This window comes from Ptychodera flava, chromosome 21, assembly GCF_041260155.1.
Source record: "Ptychodera flava strain L36383 chromosome 21, AS_Pfla_20210202, whole genome shotgun sequence".
NCBI classification, from domain to species: domain Eukaryota; kingdom Metazoa; phylum Hemichordata; class Enteropneusta; family Ptychoderidae; genus Ptychodera; species Ptychodera flava.
Genome location: NC_091948.1, coordinates 36,134,815 through 36,157,213, shown reverse-complemented (window position 1 = coordinate 36,157,213; position 22,399 = coordinate 36,134,815). Strand labels below are relative to the sequence as shown.

The following is a 22,399-nucleotide window of genomic DNA, read 5'->3' as shown; positions in this document are numbered from 1 at the left end:
GCTTCAGTAAAGTTTATGTGCGATGTGTGATAGTAAGTATGTGAGTGCGATTACCGGTACTTCATGAACTCTACAGAACGTGGAAGGGTCACAGTAGGAATAATAGTAAAAACTTAGTTCGGATATTGAATCACTCTGTTTTAGGGATGCAGTTTTGACTGTGATGTCTTTGCTAGGTGACTTGGTGGTGTGCAGTATGCTGGATTCGAATCTGATCGAAAATTTACTGAATGCAGACCTTTTTCTCACAAAACTGCTGGTCGAAATGTGTCTGTACTAAGGTTTATAGAATTGATAATATTTAGAATTAGATGTGTACTAAGGATGAAAAATTTGCAGATGTAAAGTTCTTCTGTCAGGTTTCTTCTTTTTGACAAAAACATCATTTCTGAGTATGGACAAAATGTTTTGTCTGAAGCATTTGGTATTATAAAATGTTTGGCATTTAATACAAGCTAAATTTTTCATAAGTAAACATTTCAACCCTAAAGTTTCATCACCTTTTAAAAGACATTCAATAATTTTTGCATCACCATGACTATCAAGGTTTTGAAAAGTTTGCATATTTTGCTTTTCCTGCAGTTTTTTTCATGGTATATCTTTCTAAGTGAACATGGCCTAGCCTGCTGAGTTCTTGTAAGTGACACAATACAGTCGGTTTCTCCCTGTCATTACTTCCTAAAGGACCTGGACAGAACAGGGGCGGGGGCTTTAAAAATGTGCAAAAAAAGGCTTTAGCTAACCTCCCCTTTCTCCTTGATCAAAAACAATGGTGACCTTCCCCTATGCAAAAATAATTTGCATTTTAATGGGAAGTTTGATAATTTTTCCATGTTCCCCATACAGTGCTAATTTGCCTTCTACAGCCTGTATGTCTGTGTAGCAATTTGATGACAAAGCAAATGAAATCATAGGTTATAATGTCAACTTTAAAGTTGTTGACCATAATGTGTTCACAATCTAATAACTAATCTAGTGTCCGCAATATTGTAGAGGGAAGAAACAGAACTACTCGTTTACAATAACAGATTAAAGAAATCATCAAAACATTAGCTTTGCCTTTCATACTGATTGAAAGTAAAAAAACAAAATAAGTTATACATTCATTGATCAATGTCAGTGTCACATGAATATAAAGGTTATAAATTAATGTTTTCTGAAGTAGGATGGTAGGTGGTGGAGAAAGTGGCCTGGTGACCTTTCTTCACCACCCAAAATTGCCAGGGAAGATTGATGGAAATCAGCAAGAATCACAGCTATTTTGGGGCTAATGATACTCTGCGAAATAGCGAAATGACGAAATCACAATTTTTTTTCAAATTGCAAAATAAAGAAAAAAAGATACACGTAGAGAAATTACCTGCCACCAAGAGTATCCTTTATAATCGATGTTAAGCCGAAATACCCGGGTGCACACTGCAATCTACACGGTGGATTCCAAAACCCATGTGTATGCCGTGCAGGTTGGAAATTTATAAGAAAATCTGCTGAGTTTCATCTGAATAAAGTCAAATTCAGTGAATCTGCACATGTCTTTATTCTCAACATCAAAGTTAAGCATTGAAAGTACGATAAATTAAGTGAAATTGCGCTATCGGAAGTTGATAGAGCACAAAACCACGTAGACCTTGAGGCCTAGGGACAGACCATTAGATCTTGGGAGGGGGCTGCTAATGATCCGATTGTGAAAAAAATTTTGTACAACTGAAAATTTCAAATTTTAATTTTTTTAAAAATGAGAATAGAGTGCAAATTTTTTTTCTGAGTCTTGCAGATTTATTTTACTCAATTGTGTATATATTTTGTTTATTTTGCAATGTAGTGTGAAGATTTTTTCCCCCAAATTTTCTGTTCTGAATTTTTTTTCCGTTTCTGACCATCCCCTCCCAATATCTAAAGGTTCGTCCCTTAAATTTCTTGTACCAAGATAAAAATGTTTTGCGTAAGAGTGCAAAAGTACACGTAGTTTGGCAGGAGTATGCGATAAAACGGCAGCCAAACAAATAAACTAAACCGACAATGGTATCATCACTAATCAGTGCCTTTTCTTTATACTGCAAAACACGATAAATAAACTTGTTGTGGCCGAAATACTTTTCATGTGACAGAAATGACTTTGGTCAGTTTGGAAAAAAACATATGCCAGCTGTTTGTTTAGTTACTTGAGACTGAATCTGATTTCAAGGCCAATTTCAGTGATGTTCAACATGGCGTTTTACAGGCAATGTTGTACTAACAAGAGTAGGAGACGATGATAAAGTATACTCCAGATGGCAGGTAATTTCTGTTTGTGTAGTTTCTTTACTTCTTCTTTTTGCTATTTGGAAAAAATCGAAAATCGTGATTTCGCCATTTTGTCATTTCACCATTTCACAGATTATCATTAGCCCTTTTTTGGTGTGCATTCTTGTCTAGGATCTTCACCCACACTCTGTGGCGAAGGCCAACAGAAGACAGCAAGATCCTAGACTATTTGCATTCCAGTTACAGGTGAAAAGATGCAATTTTATTGTTTCATTAGATCTATGGAATAATTCTGTTGGGATACATTAAGTTCAAAGACTGTAGCACTCTATAAAACCGTTAATACAAACACTTACCAAATCAATAATTTGTTGAAGAGCAGCACCATACTTTACAAGAACGGCAGCGGAAGAGTTACTAACTGGACGCACTATATTACTATAGTTTGCAAGTACATCATGAAGAAGATTGAATTCATCAGGAGATGCAAACAACCCTGAAAAATAACAATTGCTATATTTTAACTATCACGTTTTAACAGCCGCACATGCTGCTATGTGTAAACACAGGAGTAAAGATGATTATTTTGTGGTACCCATAGCATCACCACTGGACTGGCAAACATACCTAGGCAAAAAAAAAGTTTTTCAATACCTATATTTTTTCACATCAATTGCTAGAACTTTTCTCCTATACCTCCGAATACAAATATTGACTGGCAATGAAGGAAACGATAGGATACAGTTGTTTCCCCAAGGGTCTGAGAGTCACCCCAACAAAGAGAAACAAAAAATACCGCAATTATACGGTGTCACTCAAATTTGATTAGAATTGGTACATACCAAAGATCAACAAAAAGTGTTGTTTCTATCTGTTCAGTGCAGGAAAATTCTACATTGATGTTATGACAATGATTTCTGCTCAGTACAACCAGAAAAACAGCAAGAAATATTTAAACCAGAAACACAAGAATGACAAAAGTAAATAAGGTCTGAAACTTTAGGTACTGAAGGTAAACTTTAGCAACATGCATAGCAGAGGATGTTTCAACCATGGATGTACAATAATAGACATCCATGGTTTGAGCAGATCTGTTAATATGTCACAGTTCATAAACAATGACAGGAAATGACTAATAAGCTGTTTCAGTTACTGCCACCACTCCCACACATAAGGTACCTGCATACAAATAGGTAAAGGTCAAAAACCTTTTACTCAGATGTGTGGGCTGTTTCAGTTACTGCCACCACTCCTGCACATTTGCAGGATTTCCCCATTTTCTTACCTCATTTGCATATTTTTGACGCTGACATGTTCATTTGAACAACGTCACATCTCAACCCATTCATCTACCTGTACACCAAATACTGAGATGGTAGCTTTAGCACATACATACAGATGCCATCGACTCACCATATAAGCTCTTTTTGGTATTTATATCAATACCAAATATGAGCAAACAATGCTGTTACCAAATATAGCCATAAGAAATTTTAAAAAATTCCATGAATATGGCTTTAAAATCCCACGAATCATGAGCTACAGTTGCTTAGAAGATTTAGACAATTTTTGTACAGACAAACTTCAACAGGAGTGGTACAATTTGAAATTATGGATTTACTAGCAAATGAAACAGTTGTGCTTATTGATATGTTGGCAGATGGTCATGACAACTTCCATATACATACAAGCAAATTAGTCTTAATGGAATTCAAGTCAATTATGGTTTGCAATTCATGACATCAGATCAATATGACTCTACTATGCATTCTGTAAAATTTTCCTCTGATTGTTAACCAATCCTACCCCTCTCTTGTTCAGAGCAGGATTGGTTAACCCTACTTTAGTCATTTTTCTGTGCAGCTGGAGTTTCAAAACAAGCCCAAGCGTTCATATTTAACATGTGAAGACAGATTTTTACAATGATTTCTTTTTTAGTGTACATGTCTAAATGCTGCTTTAATTTTTTTCTGTTGAAAAATAATTTCAAAGTGAAAAATTTTCATGGCTCAACCAAGAACCCTTTATCTTGCTCTCCCCAACACCCATTTCTTCAGATGTGGTTCCTGTTTACCGTAATTCACACATATATTAACACACAGCCATGCAGTGCTTCCAGCTATTTGAAGGATTAAGTGGCTCCTGTGTATCAAGTCCCAGGCCTTTAAGAAAAGATGAAGATGACTTGTGAACAAATCATGCAAACATTCTGAAAGACTTTTATAAACAAAGTTAAGGTTAATTTTCTCAAAGCTGAATAATAATATGCTATATGATACTATTTGAAAGCAAGCAGATCAGTGGTATCATCAAAGGATAGGTTTGACTGAACAAAAGTGGCCCCCAATTTTTTTCATGCGAATTTCATCTATTTTATGCAAAATTAAATGCGGTCAACTGTAGGTGCCAAAATACCATATTGATCGCTTTTAAACTTATGCTATCACAGTATTAGATTTGTTTAGAAAAATGGGCAAATAATCGCAAAAAAGTTCTCAAAAATTACATATGCAAATTTTATTCTAATTTGAACAAATATTCGTGAAGTCATTGAACCAGTAATATCAGAGAAAAACAGTATCTTCCCTGCAGATGCAACTTTCCTAATGATTTGCACCAAACTGAATTAGATCATACATGCAAAGCTGCTACTAAATTTGATATCTGACAAGTAGTTTGAGAAGAGGAGGTAAAGAGGTTTAAGAAAGTCCATGAAAAAGAGAAAGTTTGTTTCTCATCCTAGACATATTGCAAAAATGATGCGGTGACGCAGGTCATTTTTTCTTCTCAATTTCTTTTTATTCTTCAACCAAAGTAAATGTGCAAAAACCATGAAAACAACATCGGAATGCACGCAGAGATAAATGAACAGCAGTGTTGCTTTATTATTTTTTTATAGCAACAGTTCTGTGGTTTGACTTTCAGGGCAGCATTGCACAGTTTCGAATATAACAGTGACATCTGTGTACAGTTCTGAATGGAATGTTGGTGTTAGTTATTTTGTTTACAGTTCTGTTTTATATAGCACTGTGTTATGCACTTTCGTCGCATATTTTTTGTTTATTTTATTGAGTTTATTTCCTAGTGAGCAGAAAAAAAGATGGACGTGGTGGGTCTGAATTGATGCACATAAGGATGAGAAACAAACTTTTTTTTGACCTAAAGATGCATGAACCATGAAATACGAAATTAAAAATTTGTCTATGCCTATTTTATGCTAATTCCAACAAACTTGAATAAGGGCATTTTTAGACAACATATAAAATCTGAAGGCTTTTGAATCAGTGACATCAGAGAAGATGTTTTGGCCAAAAATGCGAAAATATGCCACCCAAAAGTTGCATATGAAATCATTTGAAAAATCCTAGTAAGGCCACCCATAGGCCAAGTACACCAAACATGCAAGTTTTCTGACCAGAGGTTTTCCAGAAGAAATATTGCTGCCGCCAAGTTAGATGTCAGATGATGACAAACAATCAACCTATTACTATTAGATAAGCAACATGGCAAAGCTAAAATCAGTGACCCGGGTTAAAGCTTTGGTGGTGAATAAATTAAGGGTCCCAGAGTAAAACATGAAACACTAAGGCCACAAAAAAGAAATGTTTCTGGTCAGCGTGCGCGTCACCTGAACAACAGCGCGCCACCCTTTTTTGTCCGGTTTTGTGGCCGGCGGCCGCGGCGAAGTACGTACTGATTTCTATGACACCAAACCAAAACGGCTGAAGAGAAAGAGAAAATTCTTTGGGGTGCATGATCAGTGACTGCATGAACAGTATATATGTGACTATGTGCCTTGAGGGAAAAAAAATAATTAAAAAAAATTCGCGTCGCCGCACCATTTTTTAAAGAAAGACCTGACCAGAATCATTTCTTTTTTTTTTGGCCTAACAGAACAAAAGAAATTGAAAAAAATTAACAGTTTTTGCACAAACTTGAATATTTATTTATTTGAATAGCTGAGTAGCCAAGGTGTTCACAACCAGTGTAGAGTAAATAAATAATATATCATATCATGCTACCATGTGTCATTCTGATTGGACGACAGCTCATTCCACCGACGCTAAAATACTGTTTTAGCACTGATCACAGTCGCTCGAGAGTTATTCAGCTCTGGGACTAGTCGCCCCATAGACGAGTATACAGAAGCGTATTTCTCGCTTCTGTATACTCGTCTATGGGGCGACTAGTCCCAGAGCTGAATAACTCTCGAGCGACTGTGCACTGATACATGTGATAGCAGTGGTAAAACGGGCCCCTAAACCAGCATTTTCGAAAATTACCCTGTTGATGCATTAACGTACCTATCAAAACTTAATCCGAAACAGTCCGCTTTGTTTCTAAGACTGAAGTCTGAACTTTGATACATAGATAGAGGGGAAAGCCTAATTCACGTGCCACGTGCCACGCGCAGCGTGCCGCGAGCCAGAAGTAGGTGCATTTTCACTCAAATTTAATTCATTGGTTCATTTTCATGAATAAATCAACATTCGGGCTTCAACGCCGCCTTCTAAATGCATGAACTGGGGACCAGTGAACGACCAGCGAATTCTACATGCATATGCAGAAAGGGACTCGAGAGAAATTATACGGAGGGAGGGCCAGCATTTTTCAAAATCACACTTCACGTAAATTTGTAACATTAAAAATTGATCAATCAAAATTCTGTACATTGATTTTGTAGACCATATGTTAAGGTTGCTATATTGCAAATATCTAGGTCCTATGGTGTCTATCGAACTGTGACTGGTGTGGACGTAAGCCTATTGACAGGTATCAATCAAAACGTTGCAAACAGGTTTATTTTGTGGACAAGTCCGCCATCCTTTCAACTTGTATCAATCAAAATGTTACCAAGACGCTGTATTTCGCACGCGTGCAAGTAAACCACAGTCCCACCACAACACATAGGCTGCGGGCAGGCCTACCATGAATGCGATGGGCATACTCGTGTCAGGCCAGGTCAACATTGATTTTCGAAACATGATACAGTCTTGGCCAGTCTTGGTGTCCTAATCACGGGCAAAAGACGACTCTCATTTTATACCTCCATGCGTAAACAAATGTATTTCCAGTTAACCACTGTGACACTAACCAGAGACTTTCCTTTCTTGTTCAATGAATTTCAGGCTGGAACCACGGTCCCTCCACAAACGTACATGTGACTGAAGGGCCCACTATCGCATAACGGTGATAAAAGCCTGTCGATTCGATATTTTGCAGGATCAGGACTCTGCCTCAGCCGATTTTCAGTGCAGTGGCATCCCAATGCATAGGGCGATACTATTCGTTAAGGGGCAGAAATCAGCACGTGTTGCAATAAAAAGCCACTAAAATTAGAAATGTCATATGGACATTCCCATAACAACAAAGTGACTTTCCCCACTCCAGACATGCCGCATATCAGATCTCGGGGGAATACTGTTGTTACAATTCAAACTGGATTAAGTTAACAAAGATAGAGTACTGCGTATCGTTAACTTCAGTTATCACGGTAATTACAGGGGAATGTTGATAACAACCCCAAGCAGTCTTCCTACATGAATGCTGCTCTCTTCCCTTTCAGTCAATTGCACGTTATGGAATACGATTTTCAGTATCTCTGGTTTGTGAGGCCGGAAATATTTCTACTCTATTTTTGTCTCGAGTAGACTATTTTGTGTTCTAAATTTTAGCATGGCTGGGAAGATTAGTGCTTGTGACAGAAAATCCATTGGTTTTAAAAAATGCCATGCTGATGGTTTGCAGTATTCCACAGAATATGCAGCGTTTGTGACGCAACTCACAACATTGCGGCAAAGGCGGGAAAATAGAGAAAAACTAAAATTATCAGCCAATAGTATTTCACTTTGTCTTTTCGGCATTGACTTTGAGTGTGAATTGCTTCCGACCTAGCGATCACGTGAACAGATAGCGTATCCCATATGTCGATCTCCATCTGTCGCCAACTTTTCTACCTACACGCTGTGTTATTACTGTAACATTTGTTGTTCCACATTACTTCAATTTACTTTCTGGTAATGAAAACAATTACTGACACCCTTTCCCGAATATCACTGTGATTCACCATCAGTTTCTCACAAAAATCGCGAAGGTTTTGCGACAAAATGCACAATTGTACTAGTCTTTACATGCCAATAAGTTTGAATACAATGAGAACACGGCCCTAGGCAAACTTCTCCGCTCTGCGACAACTTGGCTTCGAGACAAAGTCGGCCTCTCTGTGTGTAGAGGTGTTGAAATTGGTCAAACTCTAAAGACTTTATTCCATCTAATTAATTTCAATCCCAAACTTACGTAAGTTTGGCGAAACAAAGGTAGTGTTGAGATGGGTATTGTGGTGTTGCCTGAATATACTCTGGCCATGTATAAACTAACGCAGTTCCTAGATTCCGTATACTCTGTTTAATTAGGCCCTCCCTCTCTTCCTATAATTTCTCACGAGTCCCTGGCACGCGCCACGCAGCACGTGGCACGTGAACTAGGCTTACCCTCGGCTTACCCCAGATAGAGTATGGGTCTGTATAGCCCTACGAGTATGGCAAGAGTGTCCGGCTTTGGCTACGCCGCCTCCGCGGCGTAGCCAAAGCCGGACACTCTCGCCATACTCGTAGGGCTAGGTTCTGTAACTCACCTCTTGGTGAAAATAAGTTGGGATCGATGATTAAAGACATCTCTGAAGCAGCGCATTTCCCAAAATAATTGCATTATATTAGGGCAACAGAGCACGTGCACTTTTGCTTGATTCGGCGGAGTCGAGACGCGCGACATACAGCTCTTTCGAATGAAGATAGTATTCATTCATACACAAATAAATTGACACTTCCTAACAATAACGGTATGTCAGATATTCTTTCCCAAAGTTTGGGCTGTAACAGACCAGAGTGTTCTAACGATGTAGACACTAGACGCTACGGAAGAGAACGTCGGAGCGTAGCATAAACTACACTTATACAAACTACCCAGTAAACATCACGCCTGTGGTTCAAAATAACAACGCGACGACTCGACTCCCGACTCCTGCGATTGCGACCCGTCGACGAAAGTTGATTTAAAATGCAACCATCAATGTCGGCGTCAAGGATCGTGTCGATAGCCACAACGCGGCGTCCAGCTCTCGCTGATCGGTCAACACATTCTGCACAACTGTTCATCACAGTTGCTGTTATCCAACATCTGGATTATTTCAAAATTGCTTGTTTTATGTTACAATTATAGTCCAAATTATCAGTCAAAAATAGCTCCTGTAATCTCACTGTACCACCTCTGAACGTTGCGACGGTCTACGTATGTACTGAATGAGACAAATCTATTTTTAGTATGCCAAAAAAAGCCAGGACTATTGTTCTTATGTAAATTTACGAAAAAATTGTTACTTTTTCTTTTGATTTGAACTCTTGACCCATTTTCTGTGTCTGCAGTAGGTAGTTTTTTTTTACAAATATAGTGTTTGCTACGGTGGCCCCTACACGCCACGGAACTCTATTACTTTTGAATATAAACTCTAATTTTTCTTGACAATATCTTTAATATTTGTAAGATTTTATTTCTCCACCGCAAACTTTTAATTTTGTACGGGCAACTTTATCTTAACATTATTTTAACTTTAACTTTTCGAAATATTTTTAGTTTTAACCATAAACAAAATATGTTTCTCAAAAGTATTTTTTATTTTGTAAAACAAAAGTAAAAATTTTTCAACATAACAAACTCCCCTACACGTCATGGAAATTTATTACTTTTAAACATAAACTCATATTTCTTGACAATATATTTAATATTTGTAAGAAATTTTATTTCTCCACAGCAAACTTTTATTTCTGAATGGGGGAAACTTTATTTTTGGGGTAAACTGTTTTTAAAAACTTTTAACAAAAAAAACTTTAACTTTTAAAAAAAAAATGACTTTAACTTTGAAAAAAATATTTGTTTCTCAAAAGCGTTTTTTATTTCGAAAAGAAGTAAAAATTGTTCACAGCAAGAGTTGAAGATTTTTGCTAAGCGCGAACTGAGTTACTTAACCCCTTGACAACCTTGTACGCCGGATATATCCGGCGCCATTTTGAATTACCATATACCTTTAGTGCCGGACATATCCGGCACAGTTAAATAGGTTTATTTGCTTCGTTTTTGTCCCTAAATATTCCGTAATTTTGGCATCGGCACGCAGCGCGACTAAAATAGATCTATTCTGACCTGGCTTGAATGTGATTGCGCCCCCACACGTCCGAGTACGGCTAAAATCCGGAAGCAAATGTCGTGACCAATGACCTCGACCCTAAAAGGTCAAGCTGATCACAGAAGCATCGCGCTGATTGTTTACAGTTTCCAGAAGCTTGTTGATGTCATTTACTTGCAAGATTTTTATGGTTTGTTTTTTTTAATGAAACGAAATGTTTATTTATTGAAAACAAATGATTCATATGTAAATATGTTCCATTAACAGCAATATTCTGTTAATGAAACTGGAGGAAATATAAGTTTTTTACTATAACCTAGCGAATAGCAGCCATATTGTCAATATAACTGGCCACATGACTGGTCAAGTGAATGCCCATGTGATATGTTGTTCCCTAAAATGTATTTTAAATATTGTGAATTATTTTTTGATAAATTATAACCATTTTAGATGCATGTTTCTGCAAGGAAGACATAAAGCAGGTATTTACAAATATAACGTGTTGATTTTCAAATACAGAATTATGTCAGATGCTGATGTTTGTGGTTCATTTACTCTGCCTTATGTGAGAAAAGTCTTAAACAGGTACACCTATAAATAAAGTAAAGGGTAGTTATTATTATATATATGTAAAGAAAATGGCATGAAAATTGCAACTGTATTCAAATTTGAGTCATTTTATGGATTCAAAACACATCCTGATGATTCAAATATTCTTTCCAAGCATATTCTTTGCCAACTCTGGTCACATGATGAGTCATGTGACCAGTCACGTTACCTGGAAATACAAAATTTATGTATGAGAAAGAGGGAAATTTCACGCTGATTCAGAAAATATATGGTTTATTGGTACTTACGTAATTTTTACTCTAAGCAGTGTTGATGGAATGACCACACCCCAGATTTTATCAATATTTACATAAGAGGCCTGGTATATAGGAATACATTGGCCTTGGTAGTCAAGGGGTTAAATGACATAACCTTATGTCTTTAGTGCAGAAAACTTAAATTCTCAAAGAAAAGTTTTATTTTTCCAAGAGTAAAATTAATTTCTTTATGGAAAAAAGATTTTCTCAGAGCAGCAAATTGAAATACAGAGCATAAACCTATTTCTCAATGGCGAGAAATTATTTTCTGAAGACAACAAAACTAATTCTTTCAAGACATATTTTCAACATATGAGTGTGGTTTAAGAATTTGGTAAAATCTTTTTTCCACAACGAAATTAATTTTACTCTTGAAAAATAAAACTTTTCTTTAAGAATTTAAGTTTTCTGCTCTTAAAACATAAGGTTATGTCATTTAAGTAACTCAGTTCGCGCTCAGCAAAAATCTTCAACTTTTGCTGTGAACAATTTTTACTTCTTTTCGAAATAAAAAACGTTTTTGAGAAACAAATATTTTGTTCAAAGTTAAAGTTATTTTTTAAAAGTTAAAGTGTTTTTGTTAAAAGTTTTTAAAAACAGTTTACCCCAAAAATAAAGTTTCCCCGTTCAGAAATAAAAGTTTGCTGTGGAGAAATAAAATTTCTTACAAATATTAAATATATTGCCCAGAAATATGAGTTTATGTTCAAAAGTAATAAATTTCCATGACGTGTAGGGGAGTCTGTTATCTTGAAAAAATTTTACTTTTGTTTTACAAAATAAAAAATACTTTTGAGAAACATATTTTGTTTATGGTTAAAACTAAAACTACTTTCGAGAAGTTAAAGTTAAGATAATGTTAAGATAAAGTTGCCCGTACAAAATTAAAAGTTTGCGGTGGAGAAATAAAATCTCTTACAAATATTAAAGATATTGTCAATAAAAATTAGAGTTTATATTAAGAGGTTATGAACGGCAAGTGAGGGTATTTGGTTGCAGATATAAGACCTCTGGGTTGAAAATTAGCATATTTGGCAGGAAATAATCACCTCGCTTCGCTCGGTGATTATTTCACCCAAATATGCTAATTTTCACCCCAGAGGTCTTATATCCGCAACCAAATACCCGAACGCACCATTTATAACCTCATTATAATATGCTAAAATTAAAAACAAGTGGACAATGTTGTTATTTAGGGCCGAAGTTGGAACGCGAGTTCAGGAGCGCCCAGCCTCATACAAACTCTAAAAAAGAACGTTTCAGAATGCGCGCGTGTGCACAGTTGAATTAATAAAACACGCTTACGCAACGCATCAATATCGCGATTAGACATCGAACTTGAAGAATTTTACTTCAAAAAAACACTCAAACAACTTTAAAAATTGTGTCGTTGTTACATAGCCTCCAATGCTTACAGAAACTCTTCATTTGTTGATTCGTCAAGCTGCACTAGACTAAAATTTAACAATCAAAATCAATCTGAAGCTATAGACTTGTTCGACATTATGGCGCGTTGAGCTCTCAAGTTGCCGTTCGAAATTTGCGCGAGCTCAAAAATGTTACGCGGCACGCAGGTCTTCTTGTTGAGAATATAAACCCCGGCTCCAGCCAATCAGATTGCCGGATTCCAGCTAAGTATATTATAATCAAAAGTAGTAGAGTTCCGTGGCGTGTAGGGGCCACCGTAGTTCGCGTTCCATGTGAATAAAATGCAATGTTGATGAACGTAGCCAGTAATACGGAGGATATTATGTGCGTGTTTTGTCGACGCAATCCCAACTTTAAAATGCTCGGTCTCGGGCGCTGAATTTCCGTCGTTCGATCTCTAAAGACGTCCCTTTTCTGCATTTTGGACTAAAACTGACGAAATACCAAAGTAAGACAACAAAGACACACAAGTTGATATTATATAATAGCAATAGCCCCCTTCGCAGGAGGGTATACACTCGATTTTGGTACAATTCGCTCCATATAGCACTCGCCTATCGGTTCGTGCTTTATGTCGCGCATTGTACCAAAACCCCGTGTATACCCTCCTGCGGTGGGGGTTATTGCTTAATTTTAGCTCACCAGCTGCTGAATACCCATATAGTGGCCAGGAAGCTGCCAAATATCTCAAACCCCTACCTTTATTATCGGGACGACTTCGACTTTTAAGAAATGGTATTTTGAAAGTTGTGCATCAACATAAGCAGCTTTGGGCGCAGAGAAAATAATTACAAATCCTACACTGCTGCACGTACAATGTAACTTGAGGGAAAACGAGGATTTCGGGAAGAACTAACACTAACCATAGGCAATTAAGCAGAACTGTCTACGGACAAACTGACTTGTTTTAGGTCGCATAGCATTACTGATAAAGTAATCGCTGGAATAAATTTTCCGATGGGGATTGAATTATTCAACTATACTCACCGGTGAACATCAGACACAACAAAATTCCTTTGATAACAGCAATGGCCATTGTTTCTGCAGTATCACCAATAGTTACCTGACCAATTAATCAGCCCTTTTCTACTGTGCAGAGAAATTCGTTTCACTTTCGAAAGTAAACTCGAAAAACTAGAGCATGGATTATTTGTAACCACTGAGTAGTACCGGCAGTGGAAGTCGGATGATATGCTTCTTTTCCATTCGATCGATTGGATTAATTCAAAAGATCGCGTTCTTATCGTTTCCACAAAAGACTATTGATTTTCCTTTGCTGTAATGATTTGCATGTAAATGTTCACCGTAGTGCCGTTGCCAGGAAGGGATAGGCGTTGATTGGAAGATTGAGTTCAGTCTGCTTCATTCGGAATGTTTTTAACAACTGCGCGAAGTCTGCGATTTTGGAACCCTGACACAGAAAATTTTGAATATTACACATTAAAATGGAGTCATATGGTGGCAATTTTGATTGTTTTCAACAACAGTTTTCATGAAAAAACGATTTCCCATTGTTACAACATATGTCAACAGAGACAAGTGAAAAGCTCGATAGGAATACTTTGAATTGGTGCCGGAGCTCGAAAAAGGAAACTTAGGGACTGGTCAATTTCTTCAGCCTGGGGGGGGGGGGGTTGGTGGATTATTTTTTGCCGACGTCAAAAACTGGTTGACCCCCCCATTCCAAATTTTGAAAACAGGGTGACCCCCCTATTCCAAATTTCGAAAACAGGGTGACCCCCCCCCCCCCCGGCGCGCGACATAGGTAAAACAAAAGGTGGACATAAATTATATATATATATATATATATATATATATATATATATATATTATATTTTACATTTTACATATATTTATATTTTAAATAGTCATTCTATGTTTTAATGAAATTGTTGACATGTCAGTTGTAAATAGGAATTTCAAAATGTAAATCTTAAAGTTTGAATACAGTACATTTTGAATGAGCTGTATTTTGAATGAACTGTGAATGTATTTCACACTTTCTAGGCTTAACCAGATGTCCTGAACTGTTGTACAGAAATGGATGTCAATCATTAATATCAAAGAGGAAAAAGCAGTGAATCAAAAACTTTTATGGGTGTTAAGACTTGCCAACCATCCAATTAAATCTCCTGAGGAGCCATAGAGAGCTTTTTTAGCCAAATCTGATGTGTACAGTGTCTGAGAGGACCTTTTCTTGTAACATTGAAACCATAAAAGCACAGGTAATAATGACAAAAACTGCCTTTTTTAACTGTTATTTTGTTCATAAAAAAGCATCTTTCTACAGAAAACCAGTGACACAAAGGAAAATAATTGCATCAATGAGAAGGAAAGATATCTTGTCATTTTTCTATTTCTAAAATAAGTCACTGTATCAAATATATATTGTGAAATATTTGTGCATGTTGCTTTCTAATACTGAATTCTCATAGAGAGAACAGAAAAGTATCAGGAATTTGTCATCCTTTTCATATGAAATGCAGATTTCATAATGGTACACTTTCACTTAGCAAACATCAAGATATCTCTGAAATATTAAAGTATGGCGCCCGAAGGGTGCGCCGAAAAATATGAAACATCCTGATATCTCCGATATATATGCCTTGTATATTAAAGTCATGCACCTGAAGGGCATGCTGAAAAATGTCTGATATATAAAAGTAATGAGCTTGAAGAGCACGCTGAAAAATATTGAACATACAGATATCTCTGATGTATGTATGCTTGATATGTTAAAGTTGGGCGTGCTGAAAAATAGGCTTGATATGTTAAAGTTTGGGGTGCTGAAAAATATGACTGATTATTAAAGTTACGCGCCCGAAGGGCGCGCTGAAAAATACAACTGAATGATGAAATTTGTGGCTGACACTAGCATTTTAGGCAATGATGAGCCTGTGTCAAAATTCAAAAACACACTAACCCCCCCTATTGGGCATTTCAAAAACATGGTGACCCCCCCCCCCTATCACCAAAGTCAAAAACAGGGTGACCCCCCATGAATCCACCGGCCCCCCAGGCTGAAGAAAATGACCAGTCCCTTTGGACAGAGGTACCCGTAGAGTGTGTTCGAAGTAATAATAAACAGTGACTGTCGGTACGTTATTTTTTGAACTGCAAATCTGCTGGAAGTCTATTTTTTATTTTTATTTTTATCTTCAGCTCGATTTTTCCAACGGCAGTCCCTTAAAATCTTTTTCTCAAAAATCTTCCAGACTTCAAAGATATCAAACTGCCCACCCCTAATCTCGTATGCCCAGTAAACAAAAGAGATTCTATTCAATAACCAGAAGTACGACAGCTTAGGGACCGTTCAGTTTTTACGGCCGGGGGGGGCCCCGGCAAAATCCAGGGGGGGGGGGTCATCATAATTTTGGAATCCAAGAAGGGGGGGGTCATCACTTTTTCACTGGTAGGAAAGGGGGGGTCACCACATTTTCAAAAACATAATACCTACAATAAAGTCCACTTTATGCCATGGCCATGATTGACCCTCTTTACCGGCGGGCCGCCTTTGGCGGCCCAATACAATAAATATACTTTATGTATTACCTATGACCCTCTTAGCGGGCAGACGCCTTTGGCGGCCCACTCCAATTAGGTTTACTTCATGCAATGGCCATGATCGACCCTCTTTACAGGCGGGCCGCCTGCGGCGGCCAACTACAATAAATTGACTTTATTGTAATACCCCATGACCATCTTAACGGCCGGACGCCTTCAGCGGCCCTGTTCAGTAAAGTTTACTTCATGCAATGGCCATGATCGACCCTCTTTTTACCAGTGGGCCACCTTTGGTTGCCCACTAGAATAAAGTTGACTTTACGTATGGCCCATGACCTCTTAACCGGAGGGCTGCCTTTGGCGAACCACTCCAATAAAGTTTACTTTATACAATGTCCATGGACATAAGTTGTCTATGGAAATGAAGTTAAAAATTGCCTTACAGTCGTCCTAATTAACAGACGTTTGCATGGATGTGGCTGAGAAGTTTGTACACTGGCATCTCTGCTACACGAATAAAGTGCGCCGCGTACCGGAGTTCAAATCCAAACCGTGCGGGTAAATTTGACATATGGGTTTTGGTTATTTTTCAGTGGGGGGGGGGGGGGTCATCAAATTTTTTCGTCTGACAAAGGGGGGGTCATCATTTTTTCGCGAAAAATGCAGGGGGGGGGGTCATTTTTTTGAACACCGGCGACAAGATTTTGCCGGCCCCCCCCCCGGCCGTAAAAACTGAACGGTCCCTTAATGGTAAAGTCCTTGCGAATGCAGTCCTGTCTTGTTGAGAGACTGAGCTCAGAAGCGGTTTACACCTCTGAAAAACCAGCAAATTCCAGTTAAGTTTTTTTTTCGAGGATTAGGTCTCATACCTGCTGTGTTTTGCATGGATTTGGTCGCATATTTCTCCTTGTCCCTCATTCATTGAACGAAAAGTACCAACGTCATTGAAAGAAGCTCCCCAAAAGCACGGGCGCACGGCGACTTTTAAATCACTTGCCTGCAATTTTCATGTTGAAACATGCATTTTATTAATAAGTGTGCAAACGGAAATCGTGCGGGCAGCTATTGAGACATGCAGTGAACAGCGCCCCGTGCACGGCTGTGGCCGCTCGCCGTACTCCGGGCGCTGCTCACTGTGTGCACAGTCACTCGTGATCTATTCCGCTCTCGGACTATACGCCCATAGACGTGTGTACATATACCTGAGAAAAAACCAAGTCGGGAAACCAAACGGCTATTTCCTATAGGGATTTATATGCCACTATGTCATCTTCGACGTCCGATTTTCCTGTGAAAAGTAGCAAGTTCATCTATCATGTAGGCCTAACCGTCGATCGTTCCCTATCACTCTCAAAATTCATACCTGGTACTTAATTTGCTTCAAAAGAGCTCGTTTCGTGTGATTTTCGGCCTAGGCTGTATTGAATTTTGCAGTGTATTTGTACAGTTAGGCTGTGTTGAATTTTGCAGCGCATACTTTGTTCTTTTCTGCAAATACTATCAACAACGACAACAATAATAATAACAACAACAACAAGTTAACTGAGTCCAAATATATTTTTTTATTTTTCTTCATCTTTAAATATTTAATCATCATCATCATCATCATCATCATCATCATCGGAGACTGAGGACCCTATGATTCAAGGATGACCTCTAATTATCAGAGAACACCGTCATGTTAATGACTATCACTGAATCCACCTTCATGTCCCTCTGACAACATTTGTCAGAGGGACATCAGAAATGAAATGAAACTAAATCAAAGGAAATGTAAAGAAATGAAAGCCTGTTTTCCAAATGTAATGTTACTCTCCCTTCCCCAGCAATGGACCAGTCGACACTTGACATGCTGACATTTACAAATGTTCTGGTCTCTATATTGAGGCTTAAATGGGTTCCCGAAATTATAGTGTAACGGGCAAAGCGTCTGTGCACCTTTATATCATGTACGTTTTATAGTATTACAATGCCAGTAAAGGTTATTTAAAATTAATTGACTAACATTCTTTTTTACTAACATCATGTCTGGAATTCACGATGATCGACCGACAAGGTGGTCTTACTGATCATCTTATATATGTATTCAGACGAGGGCGTTCCCAATTATACACCACTTCCTTTAACGACCAATTACCATGATTACTGCACCAACTTGAAGCGTGGCGGCAAAACTCCCTTCATGTATAAAGTGAATATGCAGGAGATTATCTATATGAGGTTTTGTAAGAGATTTGTTTACACACAGACCATAAACTATATATCGTCTCCTCACCGAAATGCAATGGTCAGAACATATCTTTCATATCAGATGAAGGGAAGAAAATCCTAGTCATTGACATTCGTAATGGTAACAATTTATCGTATATTTAAGCAATAAACCACACCCAACGATGGCATACCACCAGAGTTTGCGAACTTAGTGACATATAAGCTTATGCAGTACATACATGTCGCGAAATGGTCAAAATCGAAAGGTATAAAGCCACATTCAGAAAAAAAAATGGTGAGGGGGGGGGGGTGGAGGAATTCAGGGGGATTCGAAAATTTGTTGGGTAGTCGAGGGGGACTTGAAAGTTTTGCTCTGCCTATAGGGGGACTTAAAAATATTTTGACTCCCAACATTTTGATGTCGTTCAATGGTTCTAATGTTAATAATAATTAAACAAAATCTAGAACCGTTTTGTCGCATTTTTTGTCTTTCATCTTGAAAAAAATCTAAAAATGTATGAATGCCATTAAAGTTGGCCTTACAATGGGGCAGGAGCTGCAACTGTTGATAATTTTTTAATATTTCTATGCAATGTATCAAACACAATTTCTTGGTGTCTCTCTACAGTATGCTGAAAAACACAATATTCAGTTTGTCAACAAAGCCCAATTGTCTAAATATTGGTGATAATTGAATGATACAAATGCACGGTACACAAAGGCTGTGTTTGCAAGCTGAATATTGGACAGCTCAACATGCCGTAAGGAGTAGAACAAGAACGCAGTTGTATAAACTAAACAGAAATATTGTCGAAATAAAAAGTTAATACAACTACTGCCCTGCTACTGCATACTGGCAGTGGCAGTGATAGCTCTGACTGATGTAGTTTAATAAGAGTTTCGGTCATATGACACTCAATTGGCAGTGAAACATACATCTACATGTACACAAGATCCAGCCAGACAGCAACACATAGAAGACTAGGGGACTAACAGTTACCGTGGATTTTTGAATTCTGGCATATGAGAACAATCAAATATTCGAGAAAAAAGATGGGGTCACCATACTTGATCTTATACAAATGTACGATGAAAAGTCAGTTTTTCTAAAATCAATATATAAAAACATTCATTTCAAGTTCATGCAGTGAATAATATTTTCACATCTCATTGTACAATAACACAAAAGTAAAGTGGCATCTAAGTTGTATATGTCTTGTACTTTTGAAAAAAAAATTCGGTAGGTCACCGTGCTGATGTTTTCACAATTTGGTAAAACGTAGCCAGGAATACACAATTTTCATACTCTCTCATTGATTGTCATATTGTGTGCTTTTCAGCTGGTTCCATTGACCTGGCCAGAGTTGGATAAACTCAAGTCGGCTTAGACTGAGAAATCCAAAATATCCACTGATGCATTTAAAAATGAATCAATTTAAGAACTTGCCCTAGGTATATGGCTCTACAACTTGCTGATAAGAGGTAGTGTTGAACATCTGCGTGCAGAACTACACAATACATGATTATTTTTTCTCTGCGTGCATTCCTAACAAATATGCGGCTGTATGGTAATTTGGGAGGGGACTTGAACATTTTTGAGGGTATTGAGGAGGAAAATTGAAAATTTTTGAGGGTATTGAGGGGGGTCTAAAAAAAAAAAAGATTTGAATCGCGATTCCAACCATTTTTTTTCGAACGCAGCCTAAGCTTACCTATTACTGAGGTGGTTTGTTACTACTTTAACAGTATGTTGAAATTCTAGCGTTAAACGTCGTAAGAGGAACTTTTCAAAGCTGAGAGGCCGCGCTGTTCCATCGTTGCCACATTGCGAAAATAGCACGATTGTTTTCATTTCTCGATCAGTCAGATCGTTGTATTTACTATTCTACAGTTTACGGTCCCGTTAGTGGACGGACCTACATGTATTTTTAAGTTGTCTTCCATGCGTAGGAAACTAAGATTTATTCATTGTCCCTTTAGTTTTCGTCACAGCTGATGGGATGCACTGGACTCATGTAAAGTGTGTTTGTTCTCACTCCGAGTTTCTTTGGCGTCGCAGGGTCTGCTTTCACGCTTTGCAAATACAGGGGCTTCGTCCGAGGTAACTGTGTGCGCTCACACGGTCAAGCTTAGGTCTTTGTTTTCAAACTGACACCGACCTAAACGCTCTCAACGGTTATGGTGGGCATGGTCTCCCTCTCTCCACGACCGCTTCTGTTATTGTGGTCGATTATATCTTTGAATTTTGCCTTCATGGTTTTTATTTTTCGGTGACACTGCGTACCTTCTCTTTAGTCCCTTGTGCCCCGGGAGATGTACTCTTTATATTGTCATATTGGGGTGTGCCGCCTTATTTGAAAACATCTACCTTGAATATTCCAAAAATAAGACTCATTGTTTGTGATTTTGCTTGAAAATTTCTTGAAAGTTTCATCTTTATTCTGTTGCATGTGAAGGTTTTCCTAAAGAACAGGACCCTTGCTTTATTATCAACCCATTTAAGAGTTTTAAAGATGAAACATCGATCCGCGTTTAGGGATTTTTATGTGAAAAAATGACCAATGGGGGGGGGGGGTGCCCGTACAATTTTCTATGGGGTACCCCTAGAGCTTGGCTGCGCTTTGTCTGCTACAGTTTGATAAAACGCATTGTCTCTGGAATTTGAAGTGTCGTCCATCAATTTCTGGAAGCTCTCTTTGTTCACGGCGGCACGCTTCATGGACGATCTGCCTTTTGCGCTATACGCTAAGCAAAAGCACAACTTCCTGTTCGGACCAATTATTACCACGTCCGGCTGCGTAGGACACGTCTGTCATGGTTAAACTCAACGACAACTGAACAAAGGTCGTAGGTAAACTTGAAAATATGCCCAAAAGTCGCCACAAGGGGGTGTTTTACGACTTCGGTAATTTTCGATGCCTTCACTCGCACTGCGATCGCCGGAGTTAAAGTCCGAGCTCGGACTCGGGTTCACCCCTCGACTACGTCCTATTAAATTAACGCCGGCCAAGGGGCGTTGTGAACTGCTCTCACGTATTTTTTAAAGTCGGACTCCGATCAGGGGCGGTGCTGGGCCAGCGTAAACGTTGCAGTGAGCACGCTACTCATGACTAAATGTGACGGGTCGGTGATCTACATGTACTGAGAAGTTAAACCCGAAATTCAAATGGACCAAGGTACAAAGAAATCTGCACAGGAATACGTATTTTCTATTACGCGTTTGTACACGTACCGGTACCACGTGATCTTTTGGGCGTACTGAATCCGTGGAACACATATCACATCCTCTTTATTCCGGGCTAGAACCATTCTTTCGAAATTTTAGAGACTGCAAACTCGTATCCTAATTCTTATCATAAGTCAAAAATGAAGAAGCAGTTGAATATGGCCTTTGTGAAAGAATACAGTACCAACATCGTTATTTCATCACATCACTATGAGTTTGTGTCACAAGGGCTAATACCACGCTAAAGTTTCTAATTGTGTATGTGATATGACAATTTCTGGACTTGAAGAGATTGCAATCAATACAACGGCCACTTTTCTGAAAACTGAATCATGTTGTTATTTGATTATAAAGCAGAACAATTGTGATCCACTCGACGCTGCAGACCATATGTACTCAAATTGTTATCGATTTACTTTCTGTAATGATATGCCACACCCAACTTCTATTTGGCGTAATGCTTTTTCTTGAATGTTAACTTTTAATCTATAAAATTTAAAGTACTTATAAATTTATTGAAACCGTGTAAGATTTTACATAATGTGTGAGATAGTGAGAGAACATTTAATGCAGTACTTGTGGCCATAGGGAAATTTTCGTGCAGTTACAAATGAACTCCGATAAATGACAAAAAACCCCCTTGAGGTTGGCAAGGACGTAGAAATGCCGCTCAATATAAAAGCAGATTAAAGGGCGACGTCTTAGTTTAATGTCGGATAAAAAAAACCACCATTATTCCCA

At 38.1% G+C, this 22,399-nt stretch overlaps 1 protein-coding gene across 2 annotated transcripts in view; it reads right to left on the bottom strand.

The window, feature by feature from the left end:
* Window positions 1–22,399, bottom strand: part of LOC139122125 (neuronal acetylcholine receptor subunit alpha-10-like) — a 43,336-nt gene that overhangs the window by 12,245 nt on the left and 8,692 nt on the right. The window contains exons 1-2 of one of the 2 annotated variants that reach the window (XM_070687526.1): window positions 13,705–13,960; window positions 2,601–2,740 (exon numbers count right to left, since the gene is read on the bottom strand). In XM_070687526.1, coding sequence (XP_070543627.1) covers window positions 2,601–2,740; window positions 13,705–13,753 — 189 coding nt within the window. In that variant the 5' untranslated portion in view covers window positions 13,754–13,960. Of the gene's footprint in view, window positions 1–2,600; window positions 2,741–13,704; window positions 13,961–22,399 lie in introns of those variants that run through there. The other variant, XM_070687525.1, reaches the window with a different exon arrangement.